The sequence below is a fragment of the Saccopteryx leptura genome, chromosome 6 (assembly GCF_036850995.1).
Source record: "Saccopteryx leptura isolate mSacLep1 chromosome 6, mSacLep1_pri_phased_curated, whole genome shotgun sequence".
Taxonomy (NCBI): domain Eukaryota; kingdom Metazoa; phylum Chordata; class Mammalia; order Chiroptera; family Emballonuridae; genus Saccopteryx; species Saccopteryx leptura.
Window position 1 is genome coordinate 55,181,579 of NC_089508.1, and position 23,432 is coordinate 55,205,010.

The following is a 23,432-nucleotide window of genomic DNA, read 5'->3' on the forward strand; positions in this document are numbered from 1 at the left end:
CAAGCCACAAGGCAATTCCTCTTCAGAGTGCTCCTAAGGCACAGTAGTGACAGGCAGGAGGAGAGAGACATAAAGTGAAAACATATGTTAACACCATTTGATGCCAAGAAGACCTAAAGCCCCTGTACAGTGCAATCAGGCAGGATCAATATCTGTAACACACACGACAATGGCAATACCACGTGCATGTAAAGAGCTTTTATGAAAAGTAAGGAAAGCCTGACCAGGCGGTGGCGCAGTAAATAGTGTTGGACTAGGATGCAGAGGACCCAGGTTCGAGACCCCAAGGTTGCCAGCTTGAGCGTGGGCTCATCAGGTTTGAGCAAAAGCTCATCAGCTTGGACCCAAGGTCGCTTGCTCGAGCAAGGTGTTACTCGGTCTGCTGTAGCCCCACGGTCAAGGCACATATGAGAAAGCAATCAATGAACAACTAAGGTGTCGCAACGAAAAACTGATGATTGATGCGTCTTGTCTCTCTCCGTTCCTGTCTGTCTGTCCCTATCTATCCCTCTTTCTGACTCTATCTCTGTCCCTGTAAAAAAAAAAAAGAAGAAAAGAAAAATAAGGAAAAAGCAAACACCTCAACAGAAAAGTTAACAAAGTGTATAGTATATTGGTAGGCACTTTAGATTACCAGTAAACATAGGAAAAGATGTTCATTCTTACTTGTAATTAACTACAAGTTAATTTAATTCACGTTAAAACGAGATGTTATCTTTCAAGTATCAGTATGGTAAAGCTGAAAAAGTAATGAGCCAGTATTTGGTGAAATGTGTGTGGGATGAGAAGCAGAAGTGCTGAGGCTATTTATGGCTGTTAGGAGTATTAATGGGACAATCTTTCTGGAGGATAATTTGTCAAATATCAAAAACCTTAAAAATGTACATGATTTTTGACCAAGTTATCCTATTTCCTGGAATTTATCTCAAGGAAAGATAATCAGGGTTTTACACAAAGATTTTATACATAAGGGTATTTACAGTGGTGTTATTAATTATATAAAAAATAGAATTAATATAAATGTTCAAAATTAAGAATTTGCTTTAAAAGCTACGGTTTATCTGTATGGTGGGGTATTTTTTAAATTAGGGAGTAAAATGAATTTTTAAGTATGTGGGAAATATATTAAGTAGAGAATAAAAGAAGCAGTTTCCAAAATAGTGTATATGGTATCATTCCGATTACATTAAAGAAATGAATAAACAAACAGAAAAGACTATAATATGCACTGAAAATAATCCCAAGACAGCAGACCCCAACGTGATCACAATGGTTATCTCAGGAAGCTTCTTTGTGCTTTCTGTTTTCTTTCTTTTGCTATTTTAAATAATGTACATGCTCCTTTTATAATAAAAAATACCAACAATGTGTTCTTGTTAAAGCAAGTCTGCCAGTGCAGTTCTGCACTGAAGGCGGCTGTGGGTGACAGTCCCTTCAACACACTTTCTGCCGCCGCAGTTTAGATCTTTATTTCATGCTAACACATGCTGAGCAGGCCCCGTGAGAGCTGTAAAGATGAGTAGGACAGTACCTTCGCTGCAGGCTCTTAGGGGTGGTTGGTGGTTAAGGGCTAAGATGGATACCCAGGTCATTTCCTATAACAATACCTTTGGTGTTGGGTCTTTTCAGCATTTTGCTGGATGTGAAGATGGTGCAGGGGCATCTTGTTGAGAATACCTGAGATCTGCTTTCCTTGCTTGAAGCCCTGATTTCTCTCTCTCTTTGGAAATTTATTTGATTAACATGTGACAGAGCCTGACCAGGCGGTGGCGCAGTGGATAGAGCATTGGACTGGGACGTGGAGGACCCAGGTTCAAAGCCCTGAGGTTGCTGGCTTGAGCACAGGCTCACCAGCTTGAGCGCAGGGTCACTGGCTTGAGCATGGGATCACAGACATGACCCCATGGTCACTGGCTTGAGACAAAGGTCGCTGGCTTGAGCAAGGGGTCACTTGCTCTGCTGTAGCCCCCTGGTCAAGGCACATATGAGAAAGCAATCACTGAATAACTAAGGAGCTGCAATGAAGAATTGATGCTTCTCATCTCCTCTTCTTTCTGTCTGTCTGTCCCTATCTGTTCCTCTCTCTGACTCTCTCTGTCAATGTCAAAAACAACAACAACAACAAAATAAAAACACATGTGACAGAAATCTCAGTAATCTGAACCCATGGCTGGACCCTGTGCAGTGGGAAACTCAGAAACTACTCTGTATGTTTCTTATTGATCGATGTGACATACTGACCTGCGTCAGAGATTCCTAAGAGGGTGAGCTAGAATGAGGGTGGGGACCTGAAAGAGGCATCTTGGTCTTACCTTTCATTTTTTGGATGTGGACACTGAGGCCCTGTGAGAGAAGTGAACTTGGAAGTTGGTGAGGTATCCAGGGTTCCGATCCCTGAGCTGTGCCCATAACATGTGGTCTTCCCCATTCACAGCCCTCAGTGTTTGAGGGAGCTGATCTGTGGCATTGTCAAGCAATGGCAAGGAAACCAACTTGGGAAAAAAGTCACAGAAATTCTGAGAAACAGAGCGCATCCACCCTTGGATGGAAAATAGACTATATCAATGAAGACATTGCTACAGGCTCTCGGACGTTAAGATCCAGGTGTGCAAAAGAGAATTGACAAAAAATAATAGTTTATAATTTGTGCACACAACCACATTCACAAACACAGACACTCATAGTCTGTCCCATTTGCTTGGTGTGAATTTTGGGAAAGTAGGAAGACCTTTTTATTTTCAAGTAGTTCCTCCAGTTGCCCAATGTGGGCCTAAACTTACCACAAATAAAGCCCCTCTTGGTCAAGGATGCTGTTAAAACATAAACCTGTTACTTTGGAATAAGGTCAGGTAGCACTTGGGAATTCATGGTCACTTTATGCGAATTATGGAAAGATTGCCAGGAGGTCGCGGGCCAAGGGGAGGTGCAAAGCTCACAGGAGCCAGGCTGATATAGAACTCTGTACTGGAAGGGAGAGATCTGGCAAGTTGGGAGGGAGGTGTTATAGAAGATAAACTGCTCACTTCCCCATTTTATGAGGGATGACCCTGTACCCCCACAGTAATAGCAGAACCTCAGCCATCTGCATTCTTTTTCCTTCTCTCTGCAGTATGAGCTCATGTTTAATGTCTCATCGGTAGGTCCAGCCTCCTGGGCTTTGCTCAGGCTTCACAATTGGGGGTGATGAGAAAGCTGTCTGACCCAACTGAGCATTACTGGCTACTTGACTCCTTGTTCTCCTCCTCCCTCCACCCATAGAGAGGAGGGGAAAGGGCAAGTTTCTAGAACAGGGGTCCCCAAACTATGGCCCGTGGGCCGCATGCAACCCCTTAAGGCCATTTATCCGGCCCCCTGCCGCACTTCCAGAAGGGGAACCTCTTTCATTGGTGGTTAGTGAGAGGAGCATAGTTCCCATTTGTTGATTTAAATTTACTTGTTCTTTATTTTAAATATTGTATTTGTTCCCGTTTTGTTTTTTTACTTTAAAATAAGATATGTGCAGTGTGCATAGGGATTTGTTCATAGTTTTTTTTATAGTCTGGCTCTCCAACGGTCTGAGGGACAGTGAACTGGCCCCCTGTGTAAAAAGTTTGGGGACCCCTGTTCTAAAGTGTTTCCTCAAGAAAGTAGCTACTTGACAGGGAGGAAGTGAGGCGGAGAAGTGGTGACTCTGGGCCTCCATAGAACAGAGCCTTTGTGTACCATTCCCTGCCTGTCCAGCTGAGCAGTGTCCCCTTGCCTGTCTGAATCCAGCTTTTTCTTCCAGCCCTGGTCCAAATCCTGTAAGGCCCCCGAAGGCTTCCCCTGACTCCCCTCAGTCAGGATTTGCCCTTCCCTGCGCTGAATTGCTGCAGCACCAACCATTTGCCCACTCACTTGACCCAGAGGCAGATATTTCTACACATCCAGAACACATTTCTTTTTCCATTAGTGTTTGTGCGATGTCCCCAGTTAACTGTAAGCCCTTCAAGTTGTGGGGTGAGTCCTGTTTATAGCACTTAGGACACTGATTGATAAATGAGGGATGGAGGATGAATTAGTGATTGAATGGATTGGTGAATGGTGAATGGACAGTTAGGTGGCTGGGGTGGGTGGGCGGATGGTACCCTCTAAGCCCAGCACTTTCACAGTAACCTACATCATGTCAGTGTCTAGAATCCAGACTCTAGACTACGGGAAATACCAGAGGACTCTGAGCTGTATTTTTAGTGAAAACTTTTCTCTATATAGCCAAAGCCAACTTAAATGGGGACCTAATTAATTTCAGACGTTGGACTTGTGAGCTCGTGTTCATTTGACAACAGCATCAAAATGTGCTTATACTTAAAAATAGATTTGGAAATGTAATCATACCTCAGCCCGACTTGGCTCTGCTCAACAATTTCTTCCGTTTTGTGCTTTAGGAGCTTTTTCTGGCATTAAAAAAAAAAAAGGTCAGAGGAAGGAAGTGAGTCTGCTGGACCAGGGAATTAAATGAGCTAACCTGTGAAAGCAGCAGCTACAGACCTGCCCAGGCAGACACCTGTGATTTTGTGGACGGGGGCCATTATAGGTCAGGGTTCAGCTCCCTGGAGACTCCTGGTTCCTGATGCTTATCATACATGTATTCCTTATTGTTTACCCTGAGGTTGACTTGGTCAGAGTGACTTCTTGAAACACAAGAGAAACATGCGGGCCCTGGCCGTTCGGCTCAGTGGTAGAGCATTGGCCTGGTGTGTGGATGTTCTGGGTTCTATTCCCAGTCAAGGCACACAGGAGAAGCACCCATCTGCTTCTCCATTCCTCCCCCTCTTGTCTCTCTCTCTCTCTCTCTTCCCCTCCTGCAGCCATGGCTCCATTGGAGCAAGTTGGCCTTGGGCTCTGAGAATGGCTCCATGGCCTCTCTGCCTCAGGTGCTAAGAAGAGCTTGCGGCCTAGCGTGCGGAGGACCCGGGTTCGATTCCCGGCCAGGGCTCACAGGAGAAGCGCTCATTTGCTTCTCCACCCCTCCGCCGCACTTTCCTCTCTGTCTCTCTCTTCCCCTCCCGCAGCCAAGGCTCCATTGGAGCAAAGATGGCCCGGGCGCTAGGGATGGCTCTGTGGCCTCTGCCCCAGGCGCTAGAGTGGCTCTGGTCGCAATATGGCGACGCCCAGGATGGGCAGAGCATCGCCCCCTGGTGGGCAGAGCGTCGCCCCATGGTTGGGCGTGCCGGGTGGATCCCGGTCGGGCGCATGCGGGAGTCTGTCTGACTGTCTCTCCTCGTTTCCAGCTTCAGAAAAATGAAAAAAAAAAAAAAACATAAAAGAAGAGCTTGGTTACTGAGCAATGGAGCAACGCCCCAGATGGGCAGAGCATTGCCCTCTAGTGGGTTTGATGGGTAGATCCCAATCGGGGCACATATGGGAATCTGTCTCTACCTCCCCTCCTCTCAATGAATTTTTAAAAAAAGAGAGAAACACGAGTGTTTTCTCTTTCTCCTTTTTTTTTTTCATTTACAGTTTGAAACTGCTTTGTGATCATAGAAGAGTATGGCCGGTGTCCCCAAACTACGGCCCCGCGGGCCGCATGCGACCCCCTGAGGCCATTTATCCGGCCCCTGCCGCACTTCTGGAAGGGGCACCTCTTTCATTGGTGGTCAGTGAGAGGAGCACTGTATGTGGCGGCCCTCCAACGGTCTGAGGGACAGTGAACTGGCCCCCTGTGTAAAAAGTTTGGGGACCCCTGCAGCGCATACTTCTCAAATTTTGTTCCCAGGAGCTCTTAGAATTCCATGAAGTCCCTTAACACATCATGAGGGTAGGCTGTGAGTAGGTGGGCTCTGAGTGCCTCTCCTCAAATAGAAGCATTGCTTTTCACTGGGTATACATATTGCATTCCTTAGCAGAGAGAGGGTTCCACACCTCAAATAAATTTAAAAACCATTGTCAGGAGAGAAAGGCACTGACAACGTGGTCAGGAGAAACAGGTTCATTAGACTGTGGGTCCTAGTCAGTAGCTGGGGGAAAAAGGCCATCTGAATGGCTTTGGGTGCTCTTGTGTTTGCAGGCCTTGTGCTGATGTTTCTGTCTGCTTCAGAGTCTCCGCTCACCACATGCTGGCCTGGACTCTGTGTCCTTGTCACTCTTTGCTTGCCTCCCTGGTTCCTGATGCGCTGCCCACCTGGCTTTTCATAAATTTTCACTCCTTACCCTCGTCTCTCTGGCCTGGGATCTTGACCTACTTCCTGCTCCAACTTTGGTAACTTTATATTTCTTCACTCTATTTTGGCTTCTTCCTGGATATCTAATCCCTTGTTTTCCCTGACCGCAGGTAACTGTGTCCCAGAGTGTGTTCTGCCTTCCTGGATCCTGGCACCACCTGGGGACCCTGCTCTTCAGCTGCCACAGCCCTCCCTTGCACTGTCTACTTTTAAGCTGGGATCTGAGGATGGGTTTTCTTAGACTGAATGAGGTTCAAGAATACGCTGGGATTGAAAAATTGAGAACAGGATCCAGATGTGCTGAGCCAGTGGATGGAGAAAAAGAATAATTCACACTCAAGGAGAAATGAGAGTGTGCATAATGCTTTCACATGCCTGTCTCATGTCATTCTCATGACAGCCTGGGGTTTTCTTATGTCTGTGTCACTACACACAAGGGAACTGAAGCTCAGAGTTATGTGATTTGCTAAAAGTTGTAGAGCTGGAAATAGAACTCTAAATCCTGGACTTGGATATAGGAGATCAGGAAACAGGTTGTTTACAAAGGCAGTGGGGGGAAGGATCTTGTTCATGGGAACTAGGAGTGGCGTGGCTAGAGGATGAGGATGGATGTATTAGAAAGGGCCTGCAGATGAGGGTCAAAGGGCATCCACAGAGGCCCCACAGTCAAGCCTGGCCAGGCTGAGGAGTGAGCATAGGACCCGGTGACACCATTCAGACAGGCTGTTGCTGTAGCGTTTGGGGTTTGGGTCCTGTGGGATCAGCCCGATCTGGTTCCTGCTGACTATAGATTTGAGCTACTTCTGCCCGTGACTTTGAAACACATTAGCTGCAGATCTCATCACTTGGCCTGTTGAGCTGCACCTGGGATGACCTTGACTGGAAGCTGTTAAGCATTATCCCTGCCTGTGGCCCTGAAAACTTTCAGGGTAATTCCAGAGGACTCTACTCATTGTTCTCCAGGATGGGAAGGGGAACTGCTGTGACCACTGCGAGGAAGCAGGAGGGGGAACCTGGTCCCCACATCCTTCTGCCTTGGAAGACTTCCCATTTGATGCCTCTCCCTCACGTGGCGTCTCATCCCTGGGTATGCATTCTGTGCAGCTCTGCCTCGTCTCCACCTCAATAAATGGTGACTTTGGGGAAGTGACTAAAGTCATAGGCACGTTAGAGTTGACCGAGAAAGGGAATGAGTTAAGCCCATCTTACTCATAGACCTTTCAAGATACCTTTAACAGCCAGCACCTGGGAGGTTGCCAAAACATCTGTTTGGCTGTGGCTTCCCATGGCAGGTGGTGACCAGTGGGCAGTAGGAGTGGTCTGCTCGATGCCGGGCATGGGAATACATTGTCTATTGAAAATTCAAAACCAATGATAAAATTGAATAAAGATCAGTCTGCTTTTTATTATCACCACGCACTGGCAAATTTAAATGATGTCAGTGACAAAAATGCCCCTCCCTTCTGGAGTGGACCCCTCTCCTCATTGCTCAGTGCACCACCCCCGGTTAGTTACCTCAATGTCTCGCTGGAGCTGGAGTCAGTAGGCGTGATTTAGGTCCTAGCACTGCAATCAGGGCCTGCTACCTGACCCAACTTACAAGTCACTTTACCTCCCTGAACCTTAGTTTTCTGATCTGTAAAATGAAATTACCTACAAATATTAATAGTATAAATATAAAATTAGCTTGTAAAAAGAAAAGTTGGGTGTGTTGTAATAGCCACATTGTTATACAAAATCCAAATGGTGTGAGATTTGGGTTATATCTGGGTTATTTCCTTTTGGTATTGAGGAATTTGGGGGCATTCTTCCATGAAGCTCAGGAGTTGTGCTGGAGACACCATTTTTGGTGCCGAGGAGCTGTTCTTTTTTCTTTTCTCTTCTCTTTTCTTTTCTCTTCTCTTCTCTTTCCTTTCCTTTCCTTTTTCTTTCTTTCTTTCTTTCTTTCTTTCTTTCTTTCTTTCTTTCTTTCTTTCTTTCTTTCTTTTTTTCTTTCTTCTTTCTTTCTTTTTTAAGTGAGAAGAGGAGAAGCAGAGAGACAGAGTCCCACATGCACCCCAACCCGACCAGATCCACCCAGCAAGCCTCCTATGGGGCGATGCTCTGCCCATCTGGGGCATTGCTCCATTGCTCGGCAACTGAGCTATTTTTAGCTCCTGAAGTGAGGCCACGGAGCCATCCTCAGTGCTAGAGGCTAACTCAGTGGAACCAATTGAGCCATGGCTGCAGGAGAGGAAGAGAGAGAGAGAGAAGGGGGAGGAGGAGGGGTAGAGAAGCAGATGGTTACTTCTCCTGTGTGCCCTGACTGGGAATCAGACCGGGACATCCACAAGACCAGCCAATGCTCTACCACTGAGCCAACTGGCCAGGGTCTGGGGAGCTGTTCTAAGTTTACTCCTTATCATGTGGTTCCAGGGCAAACAACAGGAGACCCTCATGGGATGCCTGCCTTGGCTCTGCTGAGTTCTGGAATGAGGCCCATCTGTCTCATTCTCTACAGAGCCCGCTCTGTCCTCCCAGGTTGCTAAGTGAGTGAGGAGCTGAGCCCTCCACCCGGGAAGCGAGCTGTGTTCCTGACTTAATTGCACGACGATGCTCTGGCAGGAGCAGGGAAGGTAGTTTCTGGAACTTGTGGATTTACTGCCATCCTGCGTGACTTTTGCAAGCCAGCCTCGGGTGCAGAGTTCCACCCACCCAGGCCTCCTGCCTTTGGACAGTGCTGGGTGGTAAAGTCCTCTCTCAGGAGGGATCTTGTGATTCCCTTGCCAACTCTGTGAGGTGCACAGGCCAGGTTTTCTCCCCCATCTGGCAAGGGAGGAAACTGAGGCCCTGGGAGTTGAACAGGCTGCCCAGGGTAATGGCCAGTTAGTGGTAGGGCTTTAACTAAAACAAGTCTATGGACACCAGCCCAGAGATAGGAATTTGGAGAATGAAGCCCTCATTTCTGTCCTGAGTTGCCTCAGGCTCTTTGGAGCTTTCTAAGAGGAAGCTTTCTGAGGTGAGAACTCAGGTGGCAGGTAGAAAAACATGACCTGAGAAGGCAGCACCTTGTCCAAGTCCACAAAGCTTTGATGGCCGGTCAGGACCAGGACCTGGGCCTACTGACCATCAGCTCTTTGCTGCATTAGACCGGGGTTAGGTATTGACTTGCTGTGGGGGGCGGGGGATGTGCATGTTTTGCATATGTGTATCACTGTTTCAGGATTCCCATAACTTTTGAATTAGCGTTGGAATGATCTCCATTAAAAAGATTGGATGGCTCCCTTCTGTTCCCTGTCTGGATGACACCCTGGGTGGCTCTGTTCTAACCTTAGAGGGGCCCTCACTGTCACTGTTTTCACCTGCCCATGCGTCTGCTGGTGCTGTGTGGCAGGCATAACAGACCAACCTCAGGTCTGGCCTTTGTGTGTCTGCTCTGGGTGCAGTGACCAGGGCATGCCTGAATGCCAACTTGTACTGTTACACCCCAAAGGCCAGGGTCATCTTCTGTCTTGACTTGCAAATAAATATTGGGGCAGTTAGATTGAGGACCCCTCAAGCCAAAGCTATGCTGGTGGAAAAGGCAGCCCTCCCTCCCTCTCTCCCTTTCTCCCTCCCTCCCTTGTCAAATCAAAGAACTCAAGGAGAAGGTTGGGAAAAGGACAAGGAACAAGATGAGTAACAGCTCTGCAATGTCGTCTCCTGTAAAGTGGAGATAATTAGAGAACTGTTGGAAGCTGGTGTTTCCCAGCCTGGCTGGACATCAGAGTCACCAGAGAACTTTGAAGTACAGGAAGTCCTCACTTAACATCACTGACAGATTCTACAACTTTAAGTCCAATAACATATAAAGAAACCAATTTTACTATAAGCTAATTGATGCAAACAAGAGTTAAATTTCAATAGCATCTCATCATTTGTTACAATGAAATGACATTATTCAAGGACCTGCTACATGTTCATTCCCAGACTGCAGCCCAGACCCAGAGATCAGAATCTCTGGAGAGGGGACCCAGGCACCAGGAGTTTTGAATTCCCCACACAATTCCAAGGTGCAATGAGAGCTGGGAACCAGTGCTCTAAGGATGAAAAGAATTGGCTAATTGCTTAGAACATAAATATTCCCACAACTGGCAGCCTATGGGAATCACTGGGGGTGGGGGTGGGGCTTTTAAAATTATGCTGATTCCCTGGCTACACATCGCAGACTATTTAAATCAGTGAATTCTGTGTCTAATGCTTCTCGCTCAGCCTTCACATGAGCCACAAACTAGTAGTCATGATAGCTACCATGTATCAGTACTGACTATGGGCCAGCATTACAGATATTTCCAGTCTTCACTATTCCCATTTCACAGATGAGGAAACTGATACTCAGAGCAGATAGCCTCTTGCCCCAGGTGACAGTGTAAGTTCCTGAACCAGACCTGTCTGACCTTGAAGCCTGCTGTCACTGCCAAAGCCTCGTGGGGGCTGGCCCTGGTGATGCACATTCCACTCTTCCCAGTAACATCCCAAGGAGAGAGGAAACCCAGCAAGTGGCCTTGGCTCTCTTGAAGCTCCCTGGGCAGGTTGAGTGGAGGACCCCACCCTCGTGAAGAGAGGGAAGAGGGGTCCTGTTGCCCGGACTCTGTGTTGGTCGCCCACTCCTAAAAGACCTCTGCTCATGCAGCCTGAGCCCCAGCCACCTCCTGCTGCCGTAGCTGCTCTCACAAAGAGAAAGCTCAACCAGGAAAAGCAAACACTCATTTGCGTTTTGAGAGCTGGAGGAATTTTTTTCATGTGATGTAGAAAAATGTCTTTGTTTCCCTCACGAAAATAAGAGGAAGCTATGTCAAGGTCACCTGAAATATTTATTTCTGCTTTATAAAAACCCTGCACCTCTATCTCTGTGCTCTGTAATCTTAAACAAATTGCTTAAAATTCTTAAGTTTTGGTTTCTCATTGGTCAACTGGAAAGAGGGAGCTGTCTGCCCTCAGGACTGCTGATGCCAGGCCACCTGCGGTATCAGAGAGAGAGAGAGGAGAGGAGCGTGGCCATCCTGACGCTGAGACTCACAGCTGCCTGCACTGCAAGCTTTGTCAAGTGTTTGCTGGCACCCACTAAAGGACCTGATGTCCCCAAGGTCCAGAGTGGTTCCAAGTCACCAGCTGTGTTAGAGATCTTACTGAATGTATTCACTCTGGCTTTGGGAGGACTGGCTTCGTTCCACCTGCGTCAGCCGGTGTGTGGACAGCCGAGAGGCAATACTGGGGCTTAAGTAGCCGAAACTTTAATGTTAGTGGACAGTGTAGCATCAATTGGGCTCCAACAAGCCTTCTGCCCAGCCCAGCCACCGGGGCCCTCTCCCTCCCCAGAGATCCCTCTGTACCTGTTGTCTGGGTCTTTGGTCCCTGCCCTTTACTGCCCAGCACAGAGGCTGGCACAGCACAGATGCCCAGCCAGCACTGAGTGAATGGAAGATGTGTGTCTGGTGACATCTCTAAGGTGGTTGCCATAGCATGTTGGCGTATTTATATCTTGCTTGTTCTACTTGACTTCTACTATTTTATTTTTTCTTTGGTCACTTAGGTTTATTTTGCAGATTGCCTCACTGAGAATTATTCTAGTAATGGAAAGATTCAGATGAGATGTAAATCCCCAGAGCATTTCATCACGTAACTCTTACCCCAGAACCACTAAGAGAGCACATCTCAAACGTGGCATCTGGTGGCCCCTTATTGGGCCATTAGGCTTAACCTAAGACTTTCTGAGTTTTATCTCAAGCAGTGGGTATTGTGGGTGGCAAGAAGACATGGGGCAATGGTGTAATATTGTGGAAGGGGAGTGGGAGGATCCCCACTGGTTGCCTGCACTGAGACGGCAAAGCAGAGGCTGCCGCCCTTCCCTGTGGGGTGGGAGCACCTGGGAGGCCAGCCTAGGGCTGCCTGCTGCTCTGGCACGGACACACTTTATGGGTGCTGTCTTGGTCCACAGAGTGAAGGATTTCCATGCCAAGCCCCGACTCCTGTATCTTAGAGGCTTTGCTGGCAGTGGGCTAGGTGTTCATCTCTGAAGCTTGGCTTCGCCACTAACTCTGTGATGACCTCAGGAGAGTGCCTTGACTTCTGTGCCTCATTTTTCAAACATTTTACAACTCTGTGGTCTCCACCGCCTTCTCACTGTGACGGACTCCCACCCTGGTTGTTGACAGTGATGGGCCACCCCACCAAGCTCCCCACCACCCAGCCTGCACAACTTCTTGCCTGTCTCTACGTTCAGTGCATTGTCCCTGTATTTGTCCAGTCCCCCTATTGTCTAGCTGCGTGGCTCATGTCAGGTAATTGAGATTTTATTTCTTGGAAGGGGGCTGGGAGCAAAGGGTGAAAAACAAGAATATAGAGGTGTTTGTCACCTCAAAATTCCAAAGCGACAAATCTGTACTATTATCTAGATATAGGAGATTCAGCTGGATGATAGTTGTACTTGATAATGCCAGTCTTTCTGCTTTTTCTTTTTAATCTTTGCCTTGCATAGTATAAGCCACTGGACATTGTGATTTCATCTGGTGAATGCTAAATTGGGTTCTAGCTGAGGCTTTGAAATGGACAAGGCTGTATCATTTTTGATCAAACCAGTAACCTTTCAGGGCCTCAGTGTTCACGTCTGTACACTGGATGCGTTAGTACTAACATTCCTTCAGGATTCATGACAGAAGGGAAACCCAGGGCCTGCCTCAGCTCAGCCACTGGTTGATGGCCAGGTGGGGATGCTGACTTGTGGCGGGATTTGTCCTGCCCTGGCAGAGTGGCTCTGAATTAGGGTGGCCTGGGGGCCGATAGGTCACTCCCTTGATGGCCACAGTGACGCCCTAATTGTGTGCGTCTGTGTCTCCACAGCGGCCAGTTTGCCATTGTGAAGAAGTGCCGTGAGAAGAGCACCGGGCTGGAGTACGCTGCCAAGTTCATCAAGAAGCGGCAGAGCCGGGCCAGCCGGCGGGGCGTGTGCCGGGAGGAGATCGAGCGGGAGGTGAGCATCCTGCGGCAGGTGCTGCATGCCAACATCATCACGCTGCACGACGTCTTCGAGAACCGCACCGATGTGGTGCTCATCCTAGAGCTGTGAGTGGGCTGCCGGGACCTGTGGAGGGCAGCAGGGGTAGGAGGGGCGGTGGAAGCTCCAGCCTCAGGCCCCCGAGGGCAGCAGCAAGCAGACCTAAGCTTGGTCCAGAGGAGATGAAGGCAGTGGTGGGTGGTTTCCCTGTTACCCCCAGCCTCCTTGGGCCAAAGCAGGGGCCGAGCAGCAGGGACAGTGGGCAACGGTCTAGGTCTGGCTTTCATTGGGCCCTGAGGATCAAAAGAAAGAAATGGCTGAAGCCGGGGTCATTTCCTGGCTGACAAGCAGGTGGGAGGATGGAAGGGAGAGGGAAGAGGGGGGAGCAGGGGAGATTGTCAGGCAGGGGTCTGTTCTATGACCAAGGGAAGAGCAAACATCCTTTAGGCTCTGCGAAGCCCTTCTCCAGCCCTTTCCTGGAAAAATCCACTGCATTTGTGCTGTGATGCCTTTATTGTTATAATAACTATCATTTAGAAAACCATGTGTTTCATGCTTGTCATCTGTTGAGGGAGTGTCCTAACACAGAGAGGTGACTTTGCATTCTATGCCAAGCGCATCTCTTACCTCATTTACTCCACATAATGATCCTTTCACACAGAGGCTCTTCTTAGCTCCATTTCACCAGCAGGAACACGGAGAGGCCAGGTCACTTAGCAGATCCGTTAGTCAGAAAGTGATGGGGCCAGTGTCACCAGATTGAACCAGATCCAAACTCTCAATAGTTGTCAGCCATAAGACAACTCTGAGATGATTTTATGAGAAGGAATTTTATCGCATGCGTGTAAGCAAGGAACACGCCAGGGATCGCTCCCAGAATAGCGTGTTCCTCAAACAAATCCTCTGATCCATCTTTATCGGGGAAACCATCCATAAACATCAAGGTGAGCTTTGTCATTGCATGTATGTGTAGGTGGGGACATTCCAAGGCACGGCCAGTTAGAAAACATGGCTATACACACATCACATGTTCAAAAATAGTGGAAAATCTCCACCTCTGGTTGGAGACTTTAGTATTATCATGAGAATATAATGAGGAAAGTTCATGAGGAGGTCAAGAGAGGGCCTTTCAAACTGTTTCAGCTGGTCTCAGGCGGTTTCAGCTGGTTCACCCTCTGGTCCTGCACAACATCCTGGGCTTGTTCCTGAAAACAGTTTAGACAACCATCAGCATTGGGGATGGCAGTTGTTATGAAAGGAATTTTAGCTGAGTATGTCTTGGTCTTTCTGTGAAACTTAGCAAATACAAGATACGCCACACACAAACCATATAAAGTCTAGGCTAGGGTGATCTAAGTGGGGTTAGAGGTTAATCAAGGCACAGTTATAAACTGTAAACAAAATGTTAATTTATGCTGGGCTATCTGCTAGGCTACATATACAGGCTAGGATACACCAGGACTTGAGTCCACACTGCACATGCAGATGGCTGTGAGCATGAGGTAGGAAGGCTTATGCTGGCCCATCCTGGTGGAATTTGGATAGGTGACACCAAGTTCTCAGGGGATGTCCCTCTTAGAGGTATCTCCACGGAGGGTTCTGGCAGAGAAGAGAGTTTGAGTTGGGCTGTGGCACAGGTCAGAGTGGCTGTGTCCAGTCAAGCAGCAAGACCTCTTGTTGAGAATGTACTGAGCCTTAAGCATGTATGCATAGGCCAGTTAGCAGAGAAGTAGTGACATTTGTTTCAGCAATCCTTGACTTTGTGACCCTGGGCAAAGTCACCTCATCCCCCTGAGCTTCAGATCTCATCTGTAAAGCAGGCAGCCATCCTTAACCTGCCTCCAGGTGGGGTGGATCACCTGGCATTTGAGGTCATTCTGATTTGAGAACTGTGCTCGGATGTTGCCAGGATACAGATTTATGTGGCAGATGGGCATCTACGTGTTCTTTCATTTGATTCTTAAATCGTCGTCTGAATGTTTAAATGCATAGTGTTGCTCATGTTCTCCTTCTCCCAGTGTCCTCTGTATTTCTCCCGTGGACCTCTTAGCCAGTTGGACTAGCTGGTGTATGCAAGCCCAGTGGGTTCCCACAGTGTGGCCAGCCCAAGGGATGACATGCTCCAAGGCTAAGGGTCAGCAGTTGGCACACTGATTCCCAGGAGTGACAAGCCACCTTCACTGGGAAGGCCAGGCAACTTCTTGAAAAAGTCTATTATCAAAAAACTTTACAGCAACTGAAGAGAAATTATACTGATAATCCCACCACCCAAACACAGCTATTTATGTTTCTTTTTTCCTTGTGATTCCTCTCAAAAATCTTTTCTTTTTTTTGTATACAATCACTATACTTGTAGAATTTCCAGCTCCACTTTTTCTTTAGTTAACATAATTCCATAAATAGCTTTTTCCCTTTTAACTGACTGAATCATGTTTCATTAAATTACATACCCGGTCCTGGCTGGTTGGCTCAGTGGATAGAGCATTGGCCAGGTGTGCAGACGTTCTGGGTTCGATCCCTGGTCAGGGCACACATGAGAAGCAACCATCTGCTTCTGTTCCCCCCTTCTGTTCTGCTTCTGTTCTTCTCCCCCTTCTCTCTCTCTTCCCTTCTCACAGCCAGTGGCTCGATTGGTTCGAGCGTCAGCCCCAGGCATTGAGGATAGCTTGGTTGATTCGAGTATCAGCCCAAGACAGGGGTTGCCGAATGGATCCCAGTTGGGGAGCACATGGGATTTTGTCTCACTATTTTCCCTCCTCTCACTTAAAAAAAACTACATACCTATCTTTTCCTCTTGTTGGTCATTTGATTTTTATTTTCCAGCTTTTAATCATTACAAATTTCACTGCTATAAAACAGTTTTCTTCCCATAATCCCCCCCCCCCATTTTTTTCTTGTCACATAGCCTTCACGTCATGTCAAGGGCTTTGGGTGACTGGACACATCCACATTACCATGATATTCTTTTACATTTCTGCAGCATTCCCTTTAAGGTAGGAATGGTAAGATGTGCCCAAGGTCACAGCCTCACAGGACCCAGCAGGGGCTGGGAATATTAAAAAGCAAGGGCTGCTGGGTTGTCTGTGTTTCAGAGGAGGCCCTGTGGATTGAGAAATTTGCAAAGGGCTCTAGACAGGTCTCTTGCAAATGCCAAGGCTTGAGTTCTGTAAGATCTAGACTAGTCTATGTCATATTTATATTTTAATTGTTTTCTTTCCTTTGTTCTTTTATTTACCTACCTTCTATGGAATGTTTTTTCTTTTGCTGTGGAAGCAAAAGATAATCCAGCTGGGGAGAGAGACAGACAGATAATGACAGGCCAGTGGGCTGAGGGCATGGGTGCTGCTGAGCAGGGGTGTCAGAGGACCTGCCCAGTGTTCGGGTGGCTTTGAGCTTGCCTTTCACCTCAGCAACCCCAGTTTTAAACGTGGTGAACTGGAGCTGAGAAGATGCGTCTGAATCATGGTTCTGCCGCTTACTAGCTGTGTGACCTTGGGCCAGTCATTTGCTCTTGGGGGTCTCAGTTTCCTCAGTTAGGAAATCAGGACAGAAGTTCCATCTATCCCTCAGGGATGTGAGTCTCAAGGGAAAGAATGCTTGAGGAAGCACATGGCACAGGTGGCAAACTCTAAACTCTATATCAGTCCCTCCGCCACGGTTACCTCGGTCCAATGATGTAATGCATGGTATTTACTCAAGGACTTGATTGAGGATCTCAGAGCACTTGCCCAATTTTACAAGATTCTTCCCACTTCTCCCCTCTAAAGGGAGCCATTAGACTTTTTTTTTCTTGTTTCTATTTTACAAGAAGAAAAGATGGGCTCTGGAACTCTCAAGTTCCCCATCCTAAGGTGAAGGTCGAGTCTTTGTTGCGGAAGGACTGGGGCCACCCTTCTGGCCCTGTGACCTGGGCCTGTGAAACAGACTCAGGCTTACTCCTTCAGCAACTGTGAGGGTGCTCCAGTTCCAGCACCGGCCCCAGGTGGGGGATGAGCAGAGGATGACCTCATCCATGAGGTGCATGGAAAAGTAGTGCACCAGCCTCGTCCAAACACCCAGGTAGCCACTGGGGGCCATGTCCAGCTCACTCTGAGTAGAGGGCAGCTCTCCCAGACAATACACTCACATGTGCCATCTTATCTCATCATCTCTTTGCCCTTCCCCCTCCCCCTTCTCTTTTTACTGCCCCCCCAATGTTTACTCAGCATCTGTTATGTGGTAGACACTAAACATAAGGATGAGTATCTAACTCATGGTTCCTGCCCTTGAGAAGCTCACATCCCAACAGGAACATGTACATCTGACATTGTCCATTTACTTAAGGGAAATGGTTTTAGCTCCATTTGACAGTAAGACCGAGGTGGAGAGTGACTTGCTAGGAAGTGCAGGAGCAGCATTGCAGCAGGCCTTCTCCTGCCCTCCAAAGCCGGCCATGCACAGAGCCTTACGCCACACACGTGTCCCACGCTCATCGTGTCCCACGTTCATCCCGTCTCTGGGCCTTTGCTTGTGCTGTTTGCCTGCCTGTCACACCTGTTCTCATTCTCTGCTTCCTCCATCCAGGCCCTGCCCAAGACTCACTGTGTCCCAGCACCTTCTCCAGCACCTGATTCTGTGCCAACCACATGTAACCAAAAAATAACATCATAACACAGTCCCCATGGATGGAGCGCTTTCATGTGCCTGTCACTGTGCCAAGAGTCCTGCTCAGTGCTCTGCTAATTTGCTCATCAGAACAGCCTAGCATGTAGACGTTCTCATTATCCCCAAGGTCTAAGAGACATTGCAGAGAGTTAGGGTAACTAGTCCCAGTCATACGCTAGTGCGTGGGGACAACATTAGACAGTGGCTGGGGCTTGGACATGGTCTTGACCATGCACGCCCTTGCTGGGATACCTTGCATGGCCACTTCCCCTCCTGTGGGCCTCAGTTTCCTCATCTGTTATGGAAGAACTTCCATTGGTGATAGTCATGTGAGAGGCTGACTGAGGGAGAACATGGGAACTCCTCCTCTGGAAGTTAGCTATTATGGAGAATTCAAACATGTACAAAAGTAGAAAAAAGTAGTGTAAGGAACCCTCACATGCCTGCCCATCACCCAAAACATTTTCATATTATTAAATTTAAAATATTGAATTTAAAATGTTTTAAATATTTTAAAGCAAATCTCAGACATCATGTCATTTTACATGTAAATACTTTTTAGTATGTATCTCTAACTGATGGTGGTTTTTAATGATTTATTTATTACACCTGACTGAACTGTGCAGCCGGGCCTTGGGACCACCAAGGCTGTCTGTGCTCCAGCAAGTAGTGATGTTCCCCAATGAACCCAAAGGTATCTTTTTACAGTTGTTTTACTTGAATTAGCACCCCAATGCATTTGTTTTTTTGTGTGTGCCTCTTTTATCCTACAGCCCTCTCCTTCCCCCTCTTTTTTGATGCCAGTGATTTGTTGGAAAAAACTAAGTCTTTTGTTTTGATTGTCTCATAGTCTGGATTTGGCTTAGTCCTTCCTCATGGTGTCATTGTTATATTTTTAATGATTTTATTTATTGATTTTAGTAAGAGGAGAGAGTGAGAAAGACGGGAGGAGCAGGAAGCATCAACTCGTAATAGTTGTTTCTCATATGTGCCTTGATTGGGCAAGCCCAGGGTTTCAAACCTGCGACCTCTGCATTCCAGGTCAATGCTTTATCCACTGCGCCACCACAGGTCAGGCTTCCTCGTGGTGTTATTTAACTTGCGCCTCTATCTCCAGTATTTCCTGTGAACCAGAAGTGAGCTTTAAATTAGATACCCTTCTTATTGGCATTGTTCAGTAGAAACATGATTCAAACCATACATGCAATTTTAGATTTTTTTTCAGTTAGGCACATGATTAAGAAGGAAAAATACTTCTTAGGTATTAATTGTGCATTAATTGTAATAATATTTTATTTAACTCAATCTATGCAAAATATATGCAAAATATTTTAAACATGTATTCAATATAAACATCACTAATGAGCTGCTGTGCATTCTTCAAAACCCAATGGACAAGTATGCGATGCTTACGGCACATCTCAATTCATTAGCAATGCAATGATTAGGGTGAAATGCAATCCTACCAAAGGAATACAGTTGTGTTTAGAAGAAAATATTTTACATCACTTCAGTTTGTTAATTAAAATGAGTTAAAATAAAATAAAATTTCAAATTCAGTTCCTCAGTTGCACTAGCTATATTTCAAATGCTCAATAGCCACTTGTTTTTTATAGTTTTTAGAGATGAATATAATTACTGAGTCTATTATGTTTAAATTAGGGACCTTTGAAGAGCCCATCTTTTATAAAACCAAAGCAAGGGGCTTTAGGAGCCATCTTACTGGATCTGCTCATTTTGCAGGGGAGGAAACTGAGTCCTGCCTGGAGGGGGGAAGTGAGTTGTCCGAGGTCAGTGGCAGGGTTAGATTGGAACCTAGGTCTCCAGTTTCTGGCGTAGCATATTATGTTACTCTTTGTCATCTTACAGCACTTGCTTCTGTCCCCTGCCACCTCAGTCATATGTAGGGGAGAGGGGTGACTCCCAGGGTAACCAGGGACCTGGGCCTAGAGCGTGAGCAGAGGCCTTTCTGGTGACATCCTCATGATGGTTTTCGCCCTTGTAATCCAAAGGGAAGGACACACAAATAGAAGCAAAGTCAGCCCCTGGTGCTGACTGGACGAAGTCCCAAAGATGGGTGAGGGTATCCTGCCACACAGGGTGCTCAGGGGTCAGGGGCAGGAGCTGCAGCCATCGGCCTGGCCTCACGACACATGGGCTGACTGGGCCCTTCCGCCGGTATCTTGCAGAGTGTCCGGAGGAGAGCTCTTTGACTTTCTGGCCCAGAAGGAGTCACTGAGTGAGGAGGAGGCCACCAGCTTCATTAAGCAGATCCTGGACGGGGTGAACTACCTTCACGCCAAGAAAATCGCTCACTTTGATCTCAAGGTCAGTGAGGGTATGTGCGGGGAAAGAATTGATTAAGAAGAATGGGGCCAGTCTCTTCCGATGTCATTGCCAAGAGGGGTCAGTGTCTATATGATCCTCCTTCCTCATTGTACAGTTGACAATGCTGAGCTCCTGGGAAAGAGGTGATACCATGAAAGTGTCCACCTCCCCAGTTTCATTGACCATATTAGGAATTCTTCACATAGGCAACTACAAGAAGCTTCTTGACCCTGGCCAATTTGCTCAGTGGCTAGAGCATCAGCCCAGCATGCAGATGTCCTGGGGTTGATCCCCGGTCAGGGCACACAAGAGAAGCTACCATCTGCTTCTCTTCCCCTCCCTCTCCCCCACCTCTCTCTCTTCCTCTCTCACAGCCAGTGGCTCAATTGGTTCAAGCGTTGGCCCAGGCATTGAGGATAGCTGGGTTGATAAGAGCATTGGCCCCAGATGGGGGTTGCCAGGTGAATCTCTGTCAAGATGAATGTGGGATTCTGTCTCTGTATTTCCCTTCCTCTCACTTAAAAATAAAATGAAATATAATTTAATTTAAAAGAAAGAAAGAAAAAGAAAGAAGCTTCTTAACCAGACCACAGGTACCTTACCTCTTTCAGGAGTAGGTGGGGTGTAATGTTTAAACAAGGAAACCCATGACAGGAAACCTGAAACCAAACATGTTTAACAAGACCGAACGTTTCAAAAAGCAAGAACAAGCTCCTGAGGAGGCAGAACTAGAAGTGGTCAGAGGGGATGGCTGGCGCTCCAGACCCAGCACAGCGCAGCCTCCAGCAGCCCTCCCCAGAGGTTATAAATCTTGGAGGCCACAACCACTGGCCTCCCTCCCCTGTCCCGTCCCATACTGTGGCCATCACACTGCTTCCAGGGGCCACTGATCATTTATGGGAACTGTTTTTCAGGGTCAGGAAAGTTCACTGTGACCACATAGGACTTCATACAGCAAGAGTGTGGTCAAAGTAGAATGATCAGTTCCCACAGTGACTGAGTTCCTTTGCAAAGACTGATGACCCTGCACAGACATCTGAGGCATAAAGATCTCTAACCTGTGGTCACAGGGACCTGTTTGCAGAGAAGGAGATACTCATTTTTCTACCCAGAAACTTTTGTTGTGTTTCAAGCACTGTGCCAGGTGCCTGGGTATTGCCACAGCTACAGGACCAACTGAGGCCCTGTCTAGACTTAGTTCCTCTTTCCCAGGAAACTTAGCACAGGAGAAGGGGCAGGGGCTTTTTAAGAAGAGAGGCCAGCAGTATACATGGTCCCAAAATAACACAATGTGTTCAGAGAGGGTACAGGCAAGGAGTGAACGTGCTGAATGGCTGGAGCAGAGGGGAGGAGGCAGGCATGAGGACGTCGGAACTAGCCAAAGAGCTAGAATTTTACCCGAAGGGATACTGTGGGCCAGCTGAGCAGAAAGGCGAGGTAAGCAGGTGTGTGTTTCAGAAGGATCCTTCTGACCAGGAGGATGGATAGAACAGTGGCAGCCTGCAGGCTGGGGTTCCAGCCAGGAGCTTAGTGCATTAGTCGGATGAAATGTGGCAAGTATCAAACTAACTTGAGAAGGGGACAGATTTAAGACCAATTTCAGAGGTTGGTCTGAGGCTTGATTGGGTACCTAATTTTATGTGAGAGATGAAGGAGAGGGCAGAGGCCAGGATGACACCCAAGTTTTCTGACTTGGGGGACTGGTCCAGAGAAGGTATGACATGCCCACGGTCTCACAGAGACTGCACCAGGATATGAGCTCAATTCCCACACATAATTGTCACCCCAGAACATTCCCGGCCAGGGCACACAGGAGAAGCACCCATCGGCTTCTTCCCCCTTCCCCCGCCCCTTTCTCTCTGTCTCTCTCTTCCCCTCCTGCAGCCAAGGCTCCACTGGAGCAAAGTTGGTCCAGGCACTGAGGATGGCTCCATAGCCTCCATCTCAGGTGCTAGAATGGCTCCAGTTGCAATGGAGCAATGCCCCAGATGGGCAGAGCATCGCCCCCTAGTGGGCATGCCAGGTGAATCCCAGTTGGGCACATGTGGGAGTCTGTCTCTCTGCCTCCCCGCTTCTCACTTCAGAAAAATACACACACACACACACACACACACACACACACACACACACACACACAGAAATGTCACCCCAGAGCTTATTCTGCATTGTGAGATGGCCTGTTAAGAGTCCCCTCAACATGGTCCCCCCTCCTAATGCCATTTGTCATTGTCTCGCAGTATATTGAATTCCTCCAACAGAAGATGTCTTACAGAGCTATACTTAAGTGTCAAGGGGTAAAAATTGGGGTCGCCAAGGCAGATGTGACCGGGGCAGACCTTTGGACCTCAGTGTGGTGATACGGCAGGCAGGAAACACTCTACCTGGATTACATCTTTTTTCTTCCTGGTAATATGATGACAATTGACTTGTTTTCATGTCTTTGCTGGCTCTGCGAGACTGGCCTCAAAATGGGCCCCTTTGTTCTCGAATGGGTCTGGTGCAGGTCAGAGGAGTCAGGGAGGCCTGCAGGCCCCACGACTATAGCAGGTTCATGCTGTTGTTTGCTTCGATGGCAGTATGCTGTGGTGGTGTGGGGCAGGGCGGGAGAGGGGGGAGCGCTGGCTGGGAGTTCGCCAGATCAGGGTTTGAGTCTTCCTTTACCATGTACCAGCTACCTCTGTTCTTCAGCTTCAATGCAAATAACAATACCTGCCTGGCAGAGTTGCTGTAAGCGTTAGCAAGAAGCGGCATCAAGTGCTGAATGCCAAAGAAGTGCCCCGTAGTAGTAACTGGTGTTGCTATTTTCCTTCCCAGAATAGAGGAAAAGAAAACACAACTCTTGTTACAGTGCTTTGCACCCTGATAGATTAGGAACACAAAGCTTGCAATTCTAAATTGCCCAGCAGAGAGCTGAGATTGGTTGTTAGGTGGGGCTGCTGGAGGATCTTGTCCGACTCCTGGGCTCAATCTGGACACTTTCCATAATCTGGAGACAGTCTTGGTTTCTCCTGGATGCGTGTAGGGTGAGGCTGCTGCTCACGCCCACCCTGGCCTTGTACCCTTAGAGTTGTTTGGACTCTGAGCCTCTGACTCCCCAACCAGTGGATCCCTTGGCCTGGGCCCAGCTAGGCAACTTCAGGAAGTGGTAAGTAGCTGGAACTCAGTGGGATGACCTCATGATTGGGTAGATACTTCCTGGAACCAGAACATGTGTGTATGTGTGTTGCGCGCCCCCCAATCCCACTGAAACTTTCTGCGCCCGAGAGGGG

At 47.8% G+C, this 23,432-nt stretch overlaps 1 protein-coding gene across 5 annotated transcripts in view; it reads left to right on the plus strand.

Annotated features, from left to right (window-relative positions):
• The window catches only part of DAPK2 (death associated protein kinase 2), a 132,408-nt gene that overhangs the window by 65,045 nt on the left and 43,931 nt on the right, over positions 1–23,432 (plus strand). For 4 of the 5 annotated variants that reach the window (XM_066388586.1, XM_066388581.1, XM_066388585.1 and 1 more), the window contains 2 exons: positions 13,038–13,259; positions 20,025–20,163. In XM_066388586.1, the coding sequence (XP_066244683.1) occupies positions 13,038–13,259; positions 20,025–20,163 (361 nt within the window). Of the gene's footprint in view, positions 1–11,517; positions 11,647–13,037; positions 13,260–20,024; positions 20,164–23,432 lie in introns of those variants that run through there. The other variant, XM_066388584.1, reaches the window with a different exon arrangement.